The 21,071-nt window shown below is 40.5% G+C and overlaps 2 protein-coding genes across 13 annotated transcripts in view; one reads left to right on the top strand and one right to left on the bottom strand.

The window, feature by feature from the left end:
- Positions 1-181: 181 nt before the first annotated feature.
- ckba (creatine kinase, brain a) lies at positions 182-11,179 on the top strand. 4 transcript variants are annotated; one of them, XM_064928087.1, is made up of 8 exons: positions 182-207; positions 7,538-7,725; positions 7,865-8,019; positions 8,148-8,280; positions 9,751-9,922; positions 10,223-10,346; positions 10,515-10,704; positions 10,869-11,179. In XM_064928087.1, the coding sequence occupies exons 1-8, from the start codon at positions 197-199 to the stop codon at positions 11,045-11,047; spliced, it is 1,152 nt and encodes a 383-aa protein (XP_064784159.1). In that variant the 5' UTR covers positions 182-196; the 3' UTR covers positions 11,048-11,179. The 4 variants fall into 4 exon arrangements, with proteins under 4 accessions (XP_064784159.1, XP_064784156.1, XP_064784157.1 ...); XM_064928084.1 differs by lacking the exons at positions 182-207; positions 7,538-7,725 and adding exons at positions 5,249-5,359; positions 5,992-6,193; XM_064928085.1 differs by lacking the exons at positions 182-207; positions 7,538-7,725 and adding an exon at positions 5,256-5,359.
- Positions 11,180-11,245: 66 nt separating this feature from the next.
- The window catches only part of LOC135508117 (MAP/microtubule affinity-regulating kinase 3-like), a 29,498-nt gene continuing 19,672 nt past the window's right edge, over positions 11,246-21,071 (bottom strand). For 2 of the 9 annotated variants that reach the window (XM_064928075.1, XM_064928074.1), the window contains exons 16-18: positions 20,572-20,598; positions 12,293-12,337; positions 11,246-11,980 (exon numbers count right to left, since the gene is read on the bottom strand). In XM_064928075.1, the coding sequence (XP_064784147.1) occupies positions 11,635-11,980; positions 12,293-12,337; positions 20,572-20,598 (418 nt within the window). In that variant the 3' untranslated portion in view covers positions 11,246-11,634. Of the gene's footprint in view, positions 11,981-12,292; positions 12,338-14,100; positions 14,181-20,571; positions 20,599-21,071 lie in introns of all 9 variants that reach the window. The other 7 variants (XM_064928078.1, XM_064928076.1, XM_064928079.1 and 4 more) reach the window with 4 other exon arrangements.

Below are 21,071 nucleotides of genomic sequence, written 5' to 3'. Positions count from 1 at the left end.
GTCTGGACATCAAAATCCCTCCAAAATGAGTTTGTTTATTTTCATACTCAGAACAGATGCACGTGCGAGTTGTATATTTTGTTTTCAAAACAAGTATCATTTAAATCTAAACGACCGTTGTTTATTTTCGAATTAGAACAGTGGAGAAACTTTACTTCAGTTATTTGACTGCCTCCACCTAAGAACAGCCACAACCATGGAGAAAATGTAAGTGAAAAACAGTTTGTTCATTTCAAAATTACATACCTAGCTAAGACATGTTAGTAAATTAACAAATCTAGTTAAATGCAAACTAGCAACCTTTCATCGTTAGCTAGCTTGGTTCGACAACAAATTTAATATTGCTTTTCCAAGTACACTATTCGGCAACTTCACTGTGCAAAACTTCTCAATGTTATGGGGGAGCAATCTGACTTCATTCATTAGTTAGCTAGCTAGCTAGATAACATTAGCTAAAGTCAGGCAATGAACAGTCACGGCAACGAACGTGTTAGCAAACTTTGACCCGCCATAAACGTAGCTACTTGGAACTAACTATAGTAACGTTACTGTATAAAAGCGAAGTAAAGATCATATTCGAAGTGATTTATATGTCGAAAGGTTAATGATTCAGCCTTGTTAGCTAACTTACTTGCTGTTCATATGCTCTTGCAGATCGCACATGTGGATTTGTTAGATACCACTGAGACTGACCAGACGAGACTCTGTTCATTCGCAGTAATCCACTGAATCATGCAATGAATGAGGCAGTTCAGGTGGTATATAAATCTGCGAAAAGGCGCAAACGCGGTGCTTTTTAAATGCTCTTCAACAGCTGTGCTGTGTAGGCTCAAGTTGATGACGTTTAGGATTTCGTAAAAAGTCAGAACAAGCAATTTAGTGAATCATAATTGACTTTGACATTTTCACATGACAGCCCTATATTTGTTAATGAATCCCTAGGAATTGCAAACAGTTTGAGCAAATAATAGTTAGGTCTATTTACATGCGCCAAAGAAGGTCAGTTAAAAGATTTTGGGACAACATCTGTGTATTGAGTGGACTGGCACCACTCAGGGAGTCCAACCAACACACGGACTCTCGATGTTGTGTCCCAAAGCTCGTCAGTTCATATAATTTTACATTGGATAAAAACAGAGAATCATTGAGGCCACTAGGGGGGGAAAAGGCAGTTTTAGCAGGGGCAGCACCAGGGCCAGATTAAGAAAGCATTAAACAGATATATTACATTTACATAAGTATTCAAACCCTTTACTCAGTACTTTGTTGAAGCACCTTTGGCAGCGATTACAGCATTGAGTCTTCATGGGTATGACGCTACAAGCTTGGCACACCCGTATTTGGGGATTTTTTCCCATTCTTCACTGCAGATCCTCAAGCTCTGTCAGGTTGGATGGGGAGCGTCGCTGCACAGCTATTTTCTTTTCAGGTCTCTCCAGAGATGTTCAATCGGGTTCAAGTCCGGGCTCTGGCTGGGCCACTCAAGGACATTCAGAGACTTGTCCCGAAAACACTCCTGCGTTGTCTTGGCAGTGTGCTTAGGGTCGTTCTCCTGTTGGAAGGTCCTGAGCGCTCTGGAGCAGGTTTTCATCAAGGATCTCTCTGTACTTTGCTCTGTTAATCATTTCCTCAATCCTGACTTGTCTCCCATTCCCTGCCTCTGATAAACATCCCCACAGCATGATGCTGCTACCATCATGCTTCACCGTGGGGATGGTGCCAGGTTTCCTCCAGATGTGACGCTTGGCAAACTCCAAGCAGGCTGTCATGTGCCTTTTACTGTGGAGTGGCTTCCGTCTGGCCACTCTACCATAAAAGCCTGATTGGTGGAGTGCTGCAGAGATGGTTGTCCTTCTGGAAGTTTCTCGATGGTCAGAGTGACCATCAGGTTCTTGATCACCTCCCTGACCAAGGCCTTTCTCCCCTGACTGCTCAGTTTGGCCGGGCAGCTAGCACAAGAAAGTGTCTTGGTGGTTTGAAACTTCTTCCATTTAAGAATGATGGAGGCCACTGCGTTCTTGGGGACCTTCAATGCTGCAGAAATGTTTTGGTACCCTTCCCCAGATCTGTGCCTCAACACAATCCTGTCTTGGCGCTCTACAGACAATTCCTTTGACCTCATGGCTTTGTTTTTGCTCTGACATGCACTGTCAACTGAGGGACCTTATATAGACAGGTGTGTGCCTTTTCAAATCATGTTGAATCAATTGAATTTACCACAGGTGGACTCCAATCAAGTTGTAGAAACATCCCAAGGATGATCAATGGAAACAGGATGCACCTGAGCTCAATTTCAAGTCTCATAACAAAGGGTCTGAATACTTATGTAAATAAGGTATCTTTTTTTTCCTTCAATATATTTCAAAAAAATTCTAAAGCTTGTTTTTGCTGTGTCATTATGGGCTATTGTGTGTAGATTTCTGAGAATTTAAACATGTAAAACCTATTTTAGATTAAGAATGTAACGTAACAAAATATGGGAAAAGTCAAGGGGTCTGAATACTTTCCGAATGCACTGTATATTATTATGCAGTAAAAACTTTTTTTTTCTTCAATAATCAGTTACCCAATCATGGCAGGCCTCCTCCCCCCCATCTGAAGATTAGCAGAGCGGCAGCAGCAGGCTGTCTAAACTCATTGTGAGCGGGCTCCTGAATCTTCCTGTGGTTGGCAGTTGCTGTAAAAAGATATATATATATACATTGCATATAACATATACTGAATATATATAATATATATATATACACACATATACACATATATACACACACATATATACATTACATATAATATATATATATATTACATATAATATATACTGTATATATAATATATATACACATACACATATATATATATGCAAATATATACACATATATATATATTACATATAATATAATGTATATATTATATATATATATACACATATAGTTATAGTACATAATATATATATATTACATATAATATGTACTTTATATATAATATACACACACATATATATATACACATATTTACACATATATATTACATATAATATATATACACATATATATACACACATATACACATATATATTTCTGTATATACATACATATTACTGTATACATTTCCTTTATTTTATTTTAGCTGCCTCTTGGGCCCTTCAGCCCTGGTAAGTCCCTGCATTAACCTGGCCTTGGGCAGTGCCATTGAGAGCTTCCACCATGTTTATTAATTTCAAAGTAGTCAACTGGGTGGGGATTCATATGGGTTGTAACCTCAATGGCACTGCCCATGCTGTCACAGACACTCTCATGCCATAGATATGAAGATAAGCCCTCTATTTTTAAAAATCACATTTTTACATTGTTATATTATATGTATAACCGTAAAAGGTCCAATGCAGCCATTTTTATCTCAATATTAAATCAATTCTGGATAACAATGGTCAAAAAGAAGAAGAAAAAATGTCTTCTTAGCAAAGAGCAATTTCTCAAGCAAGAATTTCACTCAGACTGTCTGGGAGTGGTCTGAGTGGGGAGGGGCTAGCTGTTACTGGTAGAGAGGTTTGAAACTCTCTTTCTTATTGATCCCTTAACTCATTTATCGCCTGGTGATGTCATCTCACCAAGAACAGGCTGAAATTTCGGTGGTTGTTTCAAACAGCTCTTACACTAAAAGGGCATTATCATCATTTTCACACTTTCACATTATCCCAACCTCATAGTATGGAAATATATATTTAAACAGAGGAAAATCACACTTTTGACTGCACTGGGCCTTTAAACCTCTTCGATGTAAAGTACCTTGTTTTGGGGACCTGCGTGGTCCAGGTACCGGTTCCGACTAACATTTTTCGCTTATAAATCATTATGTGGACACCATAGATTGAGCAGTAGCCCTGATTCTCATGGACACATGTCTCTTCTGCCTGTATGAAGCAAGATGTGAAATCTGACACCACTTGAAGCTGGGATGTCCCTCCTACAATTTAATTCACTCTTCCGACTGTCCATCAACTCCTGGCTGAACCATAGGTCACAGCCACTAACAATGCATATGTCTGGAATCCTTACATCTTAATGAGATGTTCACAGCGATGGGGGCAGACGTTTTGATCAAGAGAGACCTTCAGAAGATATGCACATTTTCTCTAACAGTAAATAGACAAATGTATTTTACAGTTATAAGGAAGGTTAAATCTTATAGTTAGTCATTTTAGAAATTGATTATACTATATTTAGACAAAATATAATTAATTTAAAGTCTTATCCATACAGTTTTGTTGAATAGGAAATACATCATATCAAATATTTCATATTTTTATCATATTTGTACTGTGGACCTGAGTTTGTGTCCTCAAGTGACTACACCTCAGCAATGTATAAAAAAAGGTCAACCTTTCTTGGAGTATGCATATTACTTTTTGGGATTAAGTAGATTACATTTTCGATTACATGTAGTTACATATAAAAGGTTTCAAGAGAAAAGTGTGAAGGCGAAGGTAAGGGAACATCTAAAAACTGCAATCCGGTATAGTACCAGTAGGTATTAGATGGAGCTTCCTGGCCCCACCCACCTGTGGGTAAAACAATCTGTGGTTACCTAGGTAACTAAATTGGCTCACAGCAAAAACTTTCAAATGCGGTTTTCTTTTTGTTTGCTTGTTTTAATCAATTACAAACTACATTCAAGAAAAGTACATGTCTAAATATGACTTTTCAACATTGCTTGCACCCTAGAATTCTCACTACTTAGAAAAACGTAATATTGTAGGGCTTCTCTCATGCCCTTTTCTTGACAATGCTAGCAGCCATGTGAGTGAGTGCTAGCTAGTTACCAACCTGGCTATAAAGCTACAAGTAGTGAGGAGTTACAAACGGACTAAACTAAACAAGTTAAATGTCTTACCTGAGAATCAACGTTTTCAACATGCATAGCTAGCTATGTGTAGCCTACTTGGACACCTGATCCCAACATTTCCCAGTCTTCCACACATAATAGCCTGTACATTGAATAACACAGCAGCATTTCGGAATGCTTTGTTATTTATGTATAACTATAAATATACTACGAAGTTGCCTATTTTAAATTGGGGGTCAATTGAAAAGAACGTTTGTTTTGTGGGCGCAGTCGAGGGGGATTCCTTATTTTTACTTCAATATCAACTCGGAGTATAGCCTAGTGTTCGACCAATAGAATGAATGGAATACAATCACTGACCAATGGGAGCCGAGTTCGCCTACTATAAAGAACCATCTCCAAGACCATTTTCTTCTACTGGAGAACCAAATAACGTTGGTGATTGCGCGTCACGGTCGGAAAAATAGGGATCTTTGTGTCTTCCCCTAGTAGTAGTAGTGACCAGCCTCGGCAGCAGGTATGACCCCTATTTCTACTCACTCAAGGATGATCAGAATGGTATCAGTCGTTTTAACCCCAAATCAGCACATTAGTGACTCATTAGCAAATACTTTTTTACATGTTTAGCAGAGGCTAGATTTAAAAGGATATCATTCATATTTTACATTTCGGGGAAGTATCGATAATAGACAACGCAAAAAGTAATATCTGTAGCCGTGATCGAGCAGGAGACCTCGTTATGTTGATCTTGCTCTAGTCTAGTGTGCCGCACCTGTTCTTATCTCGCATAGCCTACCCTACTTTATTGTTCTGAACGACTTGGATTTAACAAGCAAAATACCACTCGAGACTAGAGCTCTGTGAAATAGTTACTTGGCTTGGAATGACACTGCTGCGCAATCTAGCATTTGACTTGCATTCCATCACTTCGCCTCTAGAGTAAAGGGATCTTTTTTATTTTAACAACTTTCTGTCGACATTTTCCTCTAGCCTATATAATCGTGACTGTCTTTCGGTGCATTCGCTTACTACACAATGCGCATATTGATCTATGCAGTCGCATAATAAAAACCAACTATTTGACAGTTATGTTGTACTATTTTCAAGCTCACATTCACCCGTTTTTCCTCCACTCCGTGTTGCGTCCAGGGATCAGCCATGCCTTTCGGAAACACCCACAACGTGCTAAAGCTGAAGTATGCTTCTAGTGAGGAGTACCCAGATCTCAGCCAGCACAACAATCATATGGCCAAGATCTTGACTCCTGCCATCTACGAGCGTCTAAGGAGCAAACAAACGCCCAGTGGATTTACATTGGATGATGTCATTCAAACCGGGATTGATAACCCAGGTAAAGGCCCATGCAGCGTTCAACCATCAAGCCATGTGTTCTGCCTCTTCAAAGTGCGTTTATTGAGGGCGTCCAGTACAGAGATGTTCACAAGTCTTTGAGGTGAAGGTCAAGCCATTGCCAACAGGGACTTTCTGCCTGCTGTGGGTTATCAAATCAAATGTATTTGTCACATACACATGGTTAGCAGATGTTAATGCAAGTGTAGCTAAATGCTTGTGCTTCTAGTTCCAACAATGCAGTAATAACCAACGAGTAATCTAACCTAACAATTCCAAAACTACTACCTTATACACACAAGTGTAAAGGGATAAAGAATATGTACATAAAGATATGAATGAGTGATGGTACAGAACGGCATAGGTCTATAAACCTTGTAAATTATTTCCTACATTATTTTTGGGGACAATTAAATACATTTAAAGTTAGTTGCCAAACACTGTCATAATTATATAATTTACAGCATATTTAAATTACATGATTTAACATACTATGATACACGCTAGTTCACTTGCTTGTTTTAACAAGCTTTACTTAAAATTAACGTTTGCTTGTTCCTATCGTTTATCTACATAGCAATAGCATACACAATGTCCGCTCAATCAAAAGGACAAAGTGCAAATATGAGTATCTACTATTCTCCTATTGAAATAGATACGTCCTTGTCTGCATACTTTTTGCGGAACGCAGATGTTCTAGAACACTTTTCAGCCCTCTGTATCAAACTCATTTCTGTTACAATGCCGCCTGTTCCATGTTATCTGACAGAATGCACAACAAACTTATCTCAGTACTGACTCTCAATTGTTCACGAGTCTCATCTAGAGGTCAAGTCTCAAGTCAATTGATCGTGAGTCTAAGTCAAGTCGCGTCGCAAGTCTTTTTCTTTGTGACTCGAGTCTGACTCAGACTCGAGTTTCCATCTCTGATCCAGTGTCACACTCTAGGGAGGCGCTCATACACTTTTGTTCTGCACAGTGACCTTGTTGATGGATTGTGTAATTCTATATGAGTCTGTAATCAATAGGAAGAAGGATGTGTGTATTCCATTGGCCTGCATCCACACCAAATGCCCAAAGCACAATGGTTAAATGATTCGTTTCAGGAAGCCTTTCAAATTCTGCTGGGAATAATGCTTGTTGGTCTAGCATACCATAATAATGTATCAATACAGACACTATCATCGATTGTCACTGCAATAAGTGACAATCTGGTGACTCCATATGAACTAAAATGGTATAGTCCAACCCTTTTTGAGGGGAACTGAGGCGCTGAGTAGATAGTCCAAATGCATTTAAGCATAGCAGGTGGCTTACCCTGTAGAATGTGTGTGTTATTGTTCAGCAATGATAAAATGGCTAAACTGACCATCAAGAGGCTGTCACCTGAGGAGGAGTTCCCTGACCTAAGCCAGCACAACAACCACATGGCCAAGGTCTTAACCCAGGACATGTACACCAAACTCCGAGACCGTGCCACCCCCAACGGCTTCACCATAGATGGTGTCATTCAGACGGGGATTGATAATCCTGGTAAAACGAACCCATCCTGAGTCTGACTCCACCTTTGGAGTCTGATGAAATGCTATCTATTATTTATTGAGGTTGTTAATGTTTGTCATGCTCTACAATTTTGTCTCATAATTGACTCCCCTGTTTGTTTTTACCCCAGGCCATCCCTTCATCATGACTGTGGGATGTGTGGCTGGAGATGAGGAGACGTACGAGGTCTTCAAGGAGCTGCTGGATCCCATCATTGAGGACAGACATGGAGGATACAAGCCTACAGACAAGCACAAGACTGACCTCAACCCAGACAACCTGAAGGTACTGCCCTCTAAATGGGTACCTGGTTGACTGGTATAAGGCAAATGTTCAACTGTGTACCCTGCAGGAAACTAGACCAGTTGTCGGGTTACAGGTAACTCTAGGATAACTTCGTTTTTATTTTACAGGGTGGAGATGACCTGGACCCCAACTATGTCATTAGCTCCCGTGTCCGAACAGGCAGGAGCATCCGTGGGTTCTGCCTGCCCCCACACTGCAGCCGTGGAGAGCGAAGGGGTGTTGAGAAAATGTCAGTCGAAGGTACTTACCTCAACCCACCCAAAAGTCTATCAAGATGGACTGAACATATTTTCTAAATGTTTTTACCCAATAAATTGCGAAGATGGGAAGTGTAGAAACAATGTCTTGAGGGGTTGGGTTGGTGTGTTTAATGCATGGTAGAATTGTAGACAGATTAACTAGAATTGTGTTTGCACTGTGGGGTGGAGTAGTGCAGTGATTTGCAATCCAGTACTGCAGTAGGGTCTGGGGCTCTGAGTGGATGCCAACCTAGAATGATGCCAGTTCCCTCTTGCAACATTACTGTGTGGAGGGTCCCCTCTAGTGGTGAACTATGTGAATTTATAGGTCTGTTGCTGACAAAAGATGACTTCAGACCAAGGGTAATCATAGACCAGTGGTAGTGCAGGGGATCTGTGAAAAAATATTAAAATGTATAAAAAAAAGTGCGAAACTATTCAATGTTTTTATGACTTTTACTAGCAACAAGACTAGACCCATTTTGAATTACATACCTACAATGGAAAAGAGGTAAATCATCTCTCTAATAACTTTATTTCTCAACTCCTAATAGTGCAAATTGCATTCAATGGAGTATCTGACAGGCTTTGACTGGTAATCACAGGTGCTTTTTTTCATGGCAAGTGATGCTGGCTGCTGGTAAGCGTTCTTGAATTGGAAATGTTTTTGCACATGGCAAACCTTTGTTTAAACAGTTGCTAATAGCGACCGTGTTTGGCGTAGAGCTGGCACAATTATCGTATAGTCTTAATATATACATTTTAGGAGAGGGGGGGGTTCAAGTGTGGATATATAGTTGACCTAACTCATTTCCAAAAGTTCTAATTTGTCAGATATTTGTTTTTGAGAAAGGAGTGTCACCAAAGCGGCATTGTATGAATTTGGTAAGCTTATGTTGTATTTGAAAGGGGGATACCTAATCAGTTGTACAACTGAAATGTGTCTTCTGCATTTATGTATGTCTAAATGATGCATACAAGCTCAAAACACTTAAACAAAAATGACAATTATTACCATCTATGGTCATTTGCATGACTATCGTTACCCAAATGTCAGTTGTCACAGCCCGAGTTGGAGTTACCTTTCTTGCTATTGTTAGTTGACACTACTTCCAATTATAATGTGGGGATGTCAAAATAATAACTCTCTACCAAACCTATTCATTTTAAAATGTTGATTATACTCGTCCTTTCCATTATTATTCACCGGATGACAAGGCGTGGGGGGAAAGAAACCCATTTTGACATGATCTGGGTCCCTGGACAAGGAAATGTTGAAGACCTCTGCTTTAGACTGCAGATCACTGTCTGGACATATTTATATACATTGAATTGATCCTTTCTTCCTTGAGGTAATTTCTGGTTGTAACACAACCAGATTGAAAGCCATGTAATGAAGACTGCACATTCACTCATCCAGTAAGCTCATACAGAGCCAATGTATCTGACATCTGATTTTGTTCCTCTGCAGCTCTGGACTCCCTGTCCGGTGACCTGAAGGGGAAGTACTATGCCCTGAAGAACATGACAGATGCTGAGCAGCAGCAGCTAATTGATGACCACTTCCTGTTTGACAAGCCTGTGTCTCCTCTGCTGCTGGCCTCTGGCATGGCCCGGGACTGGCCTGATGGCAGGGGTATCTGGTGAGAGGACAGGGTTTTTCATTCTCACACTTCTAGGTTTCCTCAAAGGTATTAGAATTTGGTTTTGTTCTAACTCACCAGTCTCTTACTTTCTCACTTCTCCAACCTTACTTTATTCAAGTAAATGACTGCTGGAAGGGAATGGTAAATTCTCAAATGCCCTCTAACTAGATGTACCTTAATGTCTGCTAAGTCAGAGGGTAAATGTTCATAATAGTTTATATGCTGGTGGTGGCATAAGCCATTGTCCATGACCTTGTAAGAGGACCATATAACATCTATTTATTCTAATCGGTCAAGGCACAATGATACCAAGACCTTTCTGGTCTGGGTCAATGAGGAGGACCACCTGCGTGTCATCTCCATGCAGAAGGGTGGCAACATGAAGGAGGTGTTCAACCGTTTCTGCACTGGCCTCACAAAGGTGAGAGTGAATATCTGAGGAATACCTTAAGGTTTTGAGAATTTAAATAAGGATAATTTGCTGTTGCCATGTTAAAAATGCTCTGTGTAAAAACATGCTGGCAATGATCAATCGATGGTGTTTGTATTACTTTCCTTGTTAAAATTTGACACTGTCTCTTTTCCTCAGATTGAAACCCTGTTTAAAGATAAGGGCACTTCATTCATGTGGAATGAGCACTTGGGCTACGTTCTCACCTGCCCATCCAACCTGGGCACAGGGCTACGTGCTGGAGTCCATGTCAAGATCCCCAACATGAGCAAACATGCCAAATTTGAGGAAGTGCTCAAGAGGCTAAGGCTCCAGAAACGTGGAACCGGTAAAACATTTATCCATCACAGAACCAGATATCTACTTTTTGTTCGCTGTTGCTCAGGGTAACTTACAAGCACATTAAGGCGGTAGTTCTAGCGTTAAAGCTGTAATTTCTCGAAGGAGTATTGTAGCTGTTAAGTCCATCTTCTGACATTGTCTCCATTCCAGGTGGGGTGGACACCGCAGCTGTGGGTGGCACCTTCGACATCTCCAACGCAGACCGCCTGGGCTTCTCTGAGGTGGAGCTGGTGCAAATGGTTGTGGACGGTGTCAAGCTGCTGGTTGAGATGGAGAAGAAACTGGAGAAGGGACAGTCTATTGATGACCTCATGCCTGCCCAGAAGTGACACTCTTGATTGCCTCCCCCTTGTCATCTGAATATGACATCCTGGAATGCACTCTGTAATAAACAGCACTTACTCTCTCATACAAGACACTCTCATTGAAAGAGGACATCTGAAAATAAACTGTTTCTTCCATGTTTGATTCTATTTCTTTCCCCATTTGATGTTGCACATCCTCATTTAGAACTAAAATATACTGAGTCAAGTTGACAATTTTATTGACACTGGTGTTCTTACCTAATGAACATTTACATAAATTCCACCTAAAATCAAACAAATATAACAATGTGTAGCTGTCTTGAAAGTAAGATACATTATTTACACTGATAACAATGGTAACTTTAATGAAATAAATAAAGACAAAGCTTTGTCCATTTTCACAGCATGACCAAACTATATTCAATTTGTTATGATGGTCTAACATGACCAGAATATACTGTAGCTATTAGTAATTCAGTGATTATTGTATAGCGGAATGCTTTTGGCATTTTCATTCAATACATACTGTATTTTGTGGAGAAAAAAAATGGAAACTGCTACTTTAATCATTGTACAGCTTAAATACTTTCCAGACAGTTTTGCCCTTTCGTTCATAGCTTTAACTCGTTGGCGACTTTGGATGCAATGTTCTTAAAAGTGATGGATGAGCCTGATATCCTCTTGAATCTCACGCCATTGAGGGAGAGGCGGGGCAGCTTGCACACCTCCATCTCCCATTGGACAAGGTTCTCAGCATGTCCATCACCATGGACACAGAGCAGCAGGAAACACTCTTGCTGTTCATAATCGCAGTTGTTGGCGTTGAGCACCTTGCGTATCTCTTCCATGATGTCGCAAGGCTCCATGGAGCTGGTGGTCCTCATACTCCAAGTGAATCTGAGGGAGCGGGGTTTACCGTCTTTACTTTCCCCTTTCTGATCCCCAGGTACATTGCGACTGAGAGGGAGGAAAAAGAAGTTGAATTATCTAAACCTCTGCATTTTCCCCTAGGTTTAGTCAGTCATGTTTATGGCTCGGCAAGGTGTTGATCAAATTAGCAAAGCATACAGTAAACAGATGGTCATGCAGCACACTAGGTGGAGCACAACACTCAATGAGGAAACCACTTCCATAGGGAGAAGGACCTATGGGTAGACAGATGGGACTACTGGTTGACTGACAGAATGGAGAACAGAGCTGGGAGTGAAGTGATATCAAGCCTGTCGTCACAGAAATATCAGGTTGCGAAAGCAACAACATACACCTCACCTTGAGCCCTCAAATCTCCCGTTTCTCTCAAACTCGGTTGAGACTCTGACCGTTGTAGAGGAAGCAGAGCAAGATTAGGAAAAAGAGAAAAAACATGTGGACTTCCAAAGAGTATTTTGTCATTTCAAGGATGAGAGATGTATAACACACAGTGAGCTCCAAAAGTATTGGGACATTGACACATTTGTTGTTTTGGCTCTGTACTCCAGCACTTTGGATTTGAAATGACTAATTTAAAGGTATTTTCATCCATATCGGGTGAACCGTTTAGAAATTACAGCACGTTTTGTACATGGTCCTCCCCACCCCATTATCGGGGACTAAAAGTATTGGAACAAATTCACTTATGTATATTAAAGTAGTAAATAGTTAATTGTTCCCAAATTCACAACACGCAAAGCTCGAATCTATACATTTGTTGGATGCATTTGGTGTTTGTTTTGGTTGTGTTTCAGATGATTTTGTACCCAATAGAAATTAATTGTAAATAATGTATTGTGTGTCATTTTGGAGTCACTTTTATTGTAAATAAGAATATGTTCTTCTACATTCATGTGGATGCTACCATGAACCATGAATACGGATAATCCTGCATGAATAATGAGTTAGAAAGTTATAGACTCAAAAAGACCATACTCCCAAGCATTTTTTTTTTGTGTGTGTGGGGGGGGGGGGTGATATTTGTGTGTCTAACTTTCGACTCATTATTATTCACAATTAATTTAGGAATATCCGTAATCATGGTAGCATCCACATTGGTGTAGAAGTATTTAGAAACAAGAAAGCCACCACCAAATAACTATAACCTCAATATGGAAGTGTTGACATGAACCCTGTGCAGAATCAATGGGAAAAGAGACTTTGAACTGGTCACACTGATCAGTCTCGCCGGTGTTCAAACTAACAAAAAGTGCTTCAACAGACCACATAGAGCAAGGGGATACAGGAATGGAAATGTGTTGAGTGACGCTATGACAGCTTGGATACGTTTCTTGACATGACGAGATTCACCCAAACAAGACAAAAACAAAACCATACAGTGGAACTACAGTCCACACACCCACACGTCTAATACACACATTGTGTATTAGGGTCAGTGCATGCAGACTGGGGCTGTTGTGGGAGCTCTCATGCAGTCTATTCTCGAGGTTGACAGACAGCAGGACAGAGGTCCTCTAGACATCCTCTAACATGTCCCATGTTTCTTCCCTCTATGTGACACTGGTTATATTTAGAGGAGAGGGGTTGGCTTGAAAGACAATTAGGCAAGCAGTTACAGGGCCATTGTCGGACTGCATTACTATGTCCACAGACCCTAATGAGTTTTGTGCTGCAGACATGCAGACAAGCTCTGAAATGAGTCTACAGGAGGGTAGAGAAAGTTTGATTCCTGGAGGGTTTAGTTAGTGGGCAAGATAGAAGCCTCTAGCCAGTGGGATGAGGGACAAGAGAAGTACTGAGACTGTATCTGGGGCTGGGAGTGTCACATACACATTCTAGAGAGAAGGGAATGTGACCATGTAACCATGTTGTATATGAGTTTGTTCTCTCCACACAGAACTCTGACATACAAAGTTGAGCCTAACTCTTGTGGGAACATAAGGGTTGAAATGATCCCTTACTTTAGGTCTCCATCTGCGACTTCCTATAACTTTCTATATCTTCCGCTCTTGAAAAGCGTGTATTTTTTACGGATACATGAAAAGAGAGTAAGAAAAAATGACATGATCACAGGCCGATAATGCCAGGATGACGAGGAAGAGGAAGGGGAAAAGAGAAGAGGAGAGATGAGTGGACAGAAGACTTACTAAGAGTCTTTGCTCCCTGGGAAGAAGGGATGGCAGGCCCTGATTTGGCCGTCTGCCGTTTGGCCGGGTCAATACTGACCCTGAGGGGAGGAAGAGCAGTGAAAGGTCCAAGGTTAAAGGGCACAGAAAGGTCAGGGAGACATTGGCACACAGCAATACAAAAGTGAGGAGAAGTGTGAAGGGAGGGCAAAGCGCATTGCCTACTACTGAGACAAGAGACTCCCTGCTAAGACTTCCTTCCTTATACTTCAACCAATCGTTTCTAAGATGCTGTTACTCTGTGCAGAAATAAGAATCACTCGACAGAGAAATGAAATGAGTGACAAGGACATGGTGAAGGAAGAAAGATGGGAGGGTTGCAAATGTGACAGAACTTCCTGAGATGTAGAACTCCTGGTCGCCACTTGATCTCAGTGTACCACTAAAGGCCTTTTCACACTGCATTGTTCTTAGCCCCAGGCTAAGGCTGGCCCTGGGCTATCTTATCCTGTGTTCACACAAGCATTTGTTCACCTAGGGATATTGGGCTAAGCTTCAGCCCTGGGCTAAGGATTCACACTTGTATTCCAAAGCCCTGGGCTAAAGGGGTCTCCACAGAATATGCAAACGGGGCCGACGGAGCGTAAGGCAGTGTTGAAATGTTGTTTTAAATCACAAAAGGGGCAGTGCCACATGAAAACTGTAACACTCCATATCATTCCTTCCAAAACCGTGGGTGCAGTGTTGTGTGAAGTGCTTGACTTGGAATGAAATAGGTTCCAGGTACCAGTACTGTTTATATTTAGGTGCAGGAGCTCCACAATACTTTCGACCTAATATTTTATAAGAGGAACAGGAGCTCAAGCAGTAGAACATTTTAGGTGCCAGTCCTCAGCTCCAGTGAGCTCCTGCACAAATCAAGCACTGGTTGTGCAGGCAATGAAGCTTGCTTGGTTCCTTGATATATAGCCTATAGGTCCCTCAAACTCAACTCGACCTTGAAGCCAGTTCCACTGCATTTTTTCGTTGTTCCCCTCTGACCAGGGACTGATTTAGACCTGTTACACCAGGTGTGTGCAATTAATTATCAGGTAGAACAGAAAACCAGCAAGCTCCGCACCTCGTATGGTAAGAGTTGAGTACCCTTGCTATAGGCTATGCATCAAAGTAGCCTATTTTACATTAAGAAAATAATAATAATAATAATAATCTCAGTGACAAAAAAAAAAAATGTTTTTTAAACATTGGAGCCTTTTTAGAATCCCACCCAAAATGTATTTTGATTAGATGTAATAACTAGGGACTCCAGGCTACTGGTAAAAACCAGGGGTGTAAAGTACTTAAGTAAAAATACTTTAAAGTACTACTTAAGTAGTGTTTTGGGGTATCTGTACTTTACTATTTCGATTTTTGACTACTTTTACTTCACTACATTCCTAAAGAAAACACTGTACTTTTTACTCCATATATTTTCCCTGACACCCAAAAGTACTTACATTTTGAATGCTTAGCAGGACAGGAAATGTGTCCAATTCACACATGCTTTGTTTGTAAATTATGTCTGAGTACTGGAGTGTGCCCCTGGCTATCCGTAAATTTTTAAAAAAAGAAAAGAAAATGGTGCTGTCTGGTTTGCTTAATATAAGGAATTTGAAATGATTTAGACTTATATGTTTGATACTTAAGTATATTTTAGCAATTACATTTACTTTTGATAGTATAGTGTATTTAAAACCAAATACTTTTAGACTTTTACTCAAGTAGTATTTTACTGGGTGACTTTCACTTGAGTCATTTTCAATTAAGGTATCTTTACTTTTACTCAAGTATTACAATTGGGTACTTTTTCCAACACTGGTAAAAACAGCTGTAAGATATATGCTTTTTCTCCACAACCAAAACATGACATTCTATTTTAGTTGATATGGAAGTGAATATATTGAAGCATCATATCAAACTGGGATAATGTTCTAGGTCACATGGTCAAGTATAAGAATATTTGCTGGATATTTTAACTATAAATCTGATTATAAGGGAAGCTAAGAAAAACTAGCTCGCTTGCTATGTTTTTAGCTGCCAGCTTGCTACTACCAGCAAGGGAAGGAGACTCTTCCTTGTTTTCACAAAATAAAAAAATAAAAAAGATAATACATTGTTATCGCCCCCTTGTGAATACGAGTGGGACCGGCGAGGATAGTGTTACCAAAAGGTGTCCGCTACACCAAAATCCCGCAGGTAGATCAATGGAGTGGACTTGTGGTAACCTTAACAGACAAACACAACATGCGAACAACAATCTCTCTGCTAAGTAAGACATTTATTAACACATTATGTCTTCTTGCGTCCAGCCAAGCATTTGATTTCCAACAGTGTTGGTTTGTAAACCTTGATGTCTGCCTGTCTGACCTCAAAAACAATGTTTCACTCATACAGATCCTATTAAATTACTAGAGGGGCTATATCATAAACCCTCAAAGTTCCATAATGACACCAAAATGTCAGCCATCTAGGTCAGGGAGAAATCCAAAACCACTTTCATTTACTTACGCAGGAAAATAAAAGGCATGTGATGTATCAGAATTTAATGTAATGGAATAATTATAGTCAATTGAACATTTTGTCATATAATTATAATCTGAGACATTTTCTGTATAAACAGCCTCTAAAACATATGTAAACAGACCATAAATGTCTCAGATTCTATTTTCTTGGAAAACTGTGAGTGCTATTATATGACAAAATATCAGTACTTGTTGCATTTACAACTTGTCCAAGTCCTATCAACTGTTTGCGCCAGTTAATGGCTGCGGATGGAATGCATTGTTTGAATGTTTGCATTTTGGCAGTTAATTAGAAACATTTATGGAATAATTCTTCTAAAACTGGTCTGCCTGGGTAGCTAACACACATACAGTGCAGATAAATTCTTCACATTCATTGTTTTACATAATATCTTATCACAACCCTGGCAAACCATGGTTGACCAACTCCCTGACTAACATGGCTGACCTTTGGACCATCATAAGAAGGTTCATTCTAGTATTCTAAATGTGATCTTGCCCGGTACAGAGAATGCTGTGCATAGACGAGACACATTTTTCTGATCCAGGCAAAAATAATGCAACAATATTATTATCATTGATCTAATTAAAATGTCAATAGAAAAGCTATGAAAACAGTCGATAGTTTGGACACAACTAATCATTCATGGGTTTTTCTTTATTTTTACTATTTTCTACATCAAATAAACAATATATTTAGATTTGTTTTACACTTTTTTAGTTATAACATAATTCCATATGTGTTGTTTCATAGTTTGTCTTCAATATTATTCTACAATGTAGAAAATAGTAAAAACAAAGAAAAACCCTGGAACGAGTAGATGTGTCCAAACCTTTGACTGGTACTGCATATATACAGTATATTATGGAATGCATTGACATTATGGACGGTATGTGGATAGAATATTTAGTATATCTGTAGAATACATAGGATAGAATGGTATATACTGTATTCAGCAAAGGTTGAGTAGGATGCAATTGACCAGAATACAGTATATACAGTGGCTTGCGAAAGTATTCACCCCCTTGGCATTTTTCCTATTTTGTTGCCTTACAACCTGGAATTAAAATGTATTTTTGTGGGGTTTGTATCATTTGATTTACACAACATGCCTACCACTTTGAAGATGCAAAATATTTTTCATTGTGAAACAAACAAGAAATAAGACAAAAGAAAAGAAAACTTGAGTGTGCATAACCATTCACCCCCCCCCCCCCCCCCCCAAAGTCAATTCTTTGTAGAGGCACCTTTTGCTGCAAGTCCCTTGGGGTATGTCTCTATAAGCTTTGCACATCTAGCCACTGGGAGTTTTGCCCATTCTTCAAGGTAAAACTGCTCCAGCTCCTGCTTCAAGTTCAATGGGTTTCGCTGGTGTACAGCAATCTTTAAGTCATACCACAGATTCTCAATTGGATTGACTAGGCCAATCCAAGACATTTAAATGTTTCTCCTTAAACCACTCGAGTGTTGCTTTGGCAGTATGCTTAGGGTCATTGTCCTTCTGGAAGGTGAATCTCCGTCCCCGACTCAAATCTCTGGAAGACTGAAACGGGTTTCCCTCAAGAATGTCCCTGTATTTAGCGGCATCCATCATTCCTTCAATTCTGACCAGTTTCCCAGTCCCTCTCGATGAAAAACACCCCCACAGCAGGACGCTGCCATCACCATGCTTCACTGTCGGGATGGTATTCTCAGGGTGATGAGAGGTGTTGGGTTTGCGCCAGACATAGCATTTTCCTTGATGGCCAAAAAGCTCAATTTTAGTCTCATCTGACCAAGGTACTTCTTCCATATGTTTTGGGAGTCTACCACATGCCTTTTGACAAACACCAAACGTGTTTTCTTTTTCCCCCAATTTTTTCAAAGCAATGTCTTTTTTCTGACCACTCTTCAGTAAAGCCCAGCTCTGTGGAGTGTACGGCTTAAAGTGGTCCTATGGACAGATACTCCAATCTCCGCTGTGGAGCTTTGCAGCTCCTTCAGGGTTATCTTTGGTCTCTTTGTTGCCTCTCTGATTAATGCCATCCTTGCCTGGTCCGTGAATTTTGGTGGGCGGCCCTCCCGGGAGGTTTGTTGTGGTGCCATATTCTTTCTTTTTTTAAATAATGGATTTAAATGGTGCTCAGTGGGATGTTCAAAGTTTCTGAGATTTGTTTTATAACCCAACTCTGATCTGAACTTCTCCACAACTTTGTCCCCCCTCCTTCATTTTGTTGACATAATTTCTGGCACCACTCTGCCAGGGCCCTCACCTCCTCCCTGTAGGCTGACTTGTCATTGTTGGTAATCAGGCCTACTACTGTTGTGTCGTCTGCAAACTTGATGATCGAAGTGGAGGTGTGCATGGCCACGCAGTCATGGGTGAACAGGGAGTACAGGAGGGGGTTGAGCACGCAACCTTGTGGGGCCCCTGTGTTGAGGTTCAGCGTAGTGGAAGTGTTGTTTTCTACCTTCACCACCTGGGGGAGGCCTGTCAGGAAGTCCAGGAACCAGTTGCACAGGGTGGGGTTCAGACCCAGGGCCCTGAGCTTAATGTTTCAATCATAGCAATAGCGTCATTGCATAAAATGGTACGCAGCATCATCTGGATACGTGTGCAGCAAAAGTTCAACATTCACCTTCTGCTACCATTTCTGTCAAGCTGTTTTTTGGTCAATCCAACATACCCACCACACAACGCACTGCAATGCAATGCTGCAAGGCAAACGCAGCGTTCCAATGAAAATTAAAGTACTTCAGGTGTACCAAAATGCAATGACCCTGTTTCACACAGGCTATTTTGGCACTGTGTTTCTGGGGCTAGCCCCGAAAAGTAATTTCTAACCTGCTCCGGAGCAGGGCCAGCTAGCCCTGGGCTAAGGTTAGTGCTAGTCCACTTTAGAATGTGCAAGTATGAACACTCGCTTGGCCCTGGGCTAAGGAGCAGTGTAAACACGTCTTGAATCAGACCGGGGAACAGAAGGTTTTCTCTGAAGAGGAGGTATAGTGGGAGAGCTTTGTCTTTGCTTTTTCTTTAAACTGCTCCTGAGCTGCCAGACCATCCGCTTGTAAATGTTCAGAAATTGACGTCTCAAGACATAATTCCCTTTGAATTTGTGAATTGCATCTGATCTTGCTATCAGTACAACTTCTTCACAAAAAGCTACCCAATAATTTATTTCAGAACCCTCTTGGTTCCCTAACAGTGTACATATGACTCCACAAACCAATATTATCCACAAACTTAAGTTCCCAAAGTCTTAAACAATAATTATTATCAGAATAATCTATACCAACTCTTAGTTGGAGATCCGGAGCCTGCAGGTTCTGTTCTACCTGATAATTAAATTGCACCCACCTGGTGTCCCCGATCTAAAATCAGTACGTGATTAGAGGGGAAGAATGGAGAAAAAGCAGTGGAACTGGCTTCAAGGTCCAGAGTTGAATTTGAGGGATCTATATCATGCCTCACCACATCACAAAGTCGATCACGTTGCTACAAGCCAGCCAAGTTATCACAGGGACCGTCGAGCATAACCCATAAACGTACAACAAAATCCAATACTGGACAGAGCACCAGAATCTGTCTACCTTTCAAACACATATCAGTCTACATAAAACACACAAACTTACCTGGAACAACAGTTCAATACTAACCAATCATTGCTTTGTGAAAAACAAACCAGTCAATAGCAACTACATAAGCAGCCCCGTCCCCACAGCATGCATTGTAGATTGATTAGTGGCAAGCTTTCTGTTTTCTGTTGATGGATTTTTTTACTGACCGATTAAGAGGACAACACTGCCCTTAGAATATACCCCATCTTTGAAGCCTGAGACCAATCACAAAGGTTCTAAGCAGTGTGTTAGTTTGTCAGTTCCAGCTAATTATTGGTTAAAGAGAGTTTTAGTTGATTAATTGCACACACTGAAGGGAATAAGGGGTCCTACCTTTTGGTAAACCTGAATGACATGTTTCTACAACAGAATCAGGAAACACAAAGAAACATGAACATGAGGAAGGACAGCTGAAGGAATACGACTGATTGGCTGAAATTAGTGAACAAAATCACACTCGGCTGTCCCCATAGCAGGACCCTTTGAAGAACCCTTTTTAGTTCCAGGTTGAACCCTTTTGAGTTCAATGTCGAACCCTTTCCACAGAGTATTCTATATGGAACCCAATAGAATTCTACTTGGAACCATAAAGGGTTTTCCTATAGGGACAGCCGAAGAACGCTTTTGGAACCCTTTTTTTAGAAGATTGCAGGGTGGTTGGAATCATCAATGGTGAGAAGGAGAAGGTTCCAAAGACAGATGTTGATGTTCTATTCCTAATGTCAGGTTAGTCTTGGGACATCCCTAAATTGTTGTCAGTAGCCTGGCTGCCCGCCTGAGATGTGTTAGTCAGTCTGGACAAAAACTCAAATGGGGTTTTCCCTGCTGGTTTA

Source organism: Oncorhynchus masou, chromosome 21 (assembly GCF_036934945.1).
Source record: "Oncorhynchus masou masou isolate Uvic2021 chromosome 21, UVic_Omas_1.1, whole genome shotgun sequence".
NCBI classification, from domain to species: domain Eukaryota; kingdom Metazoa; phylum Chordata; class Actinopteri; order Salmoniformes; family Salmonidae; genus Oncorhynchus; species Oncorhynchus masou.
The sequence above is the reverse complement of the archived record's forward strand: the minus strand, read 5'-3'. Positions and strand labels throughout refer to the sequence as shown.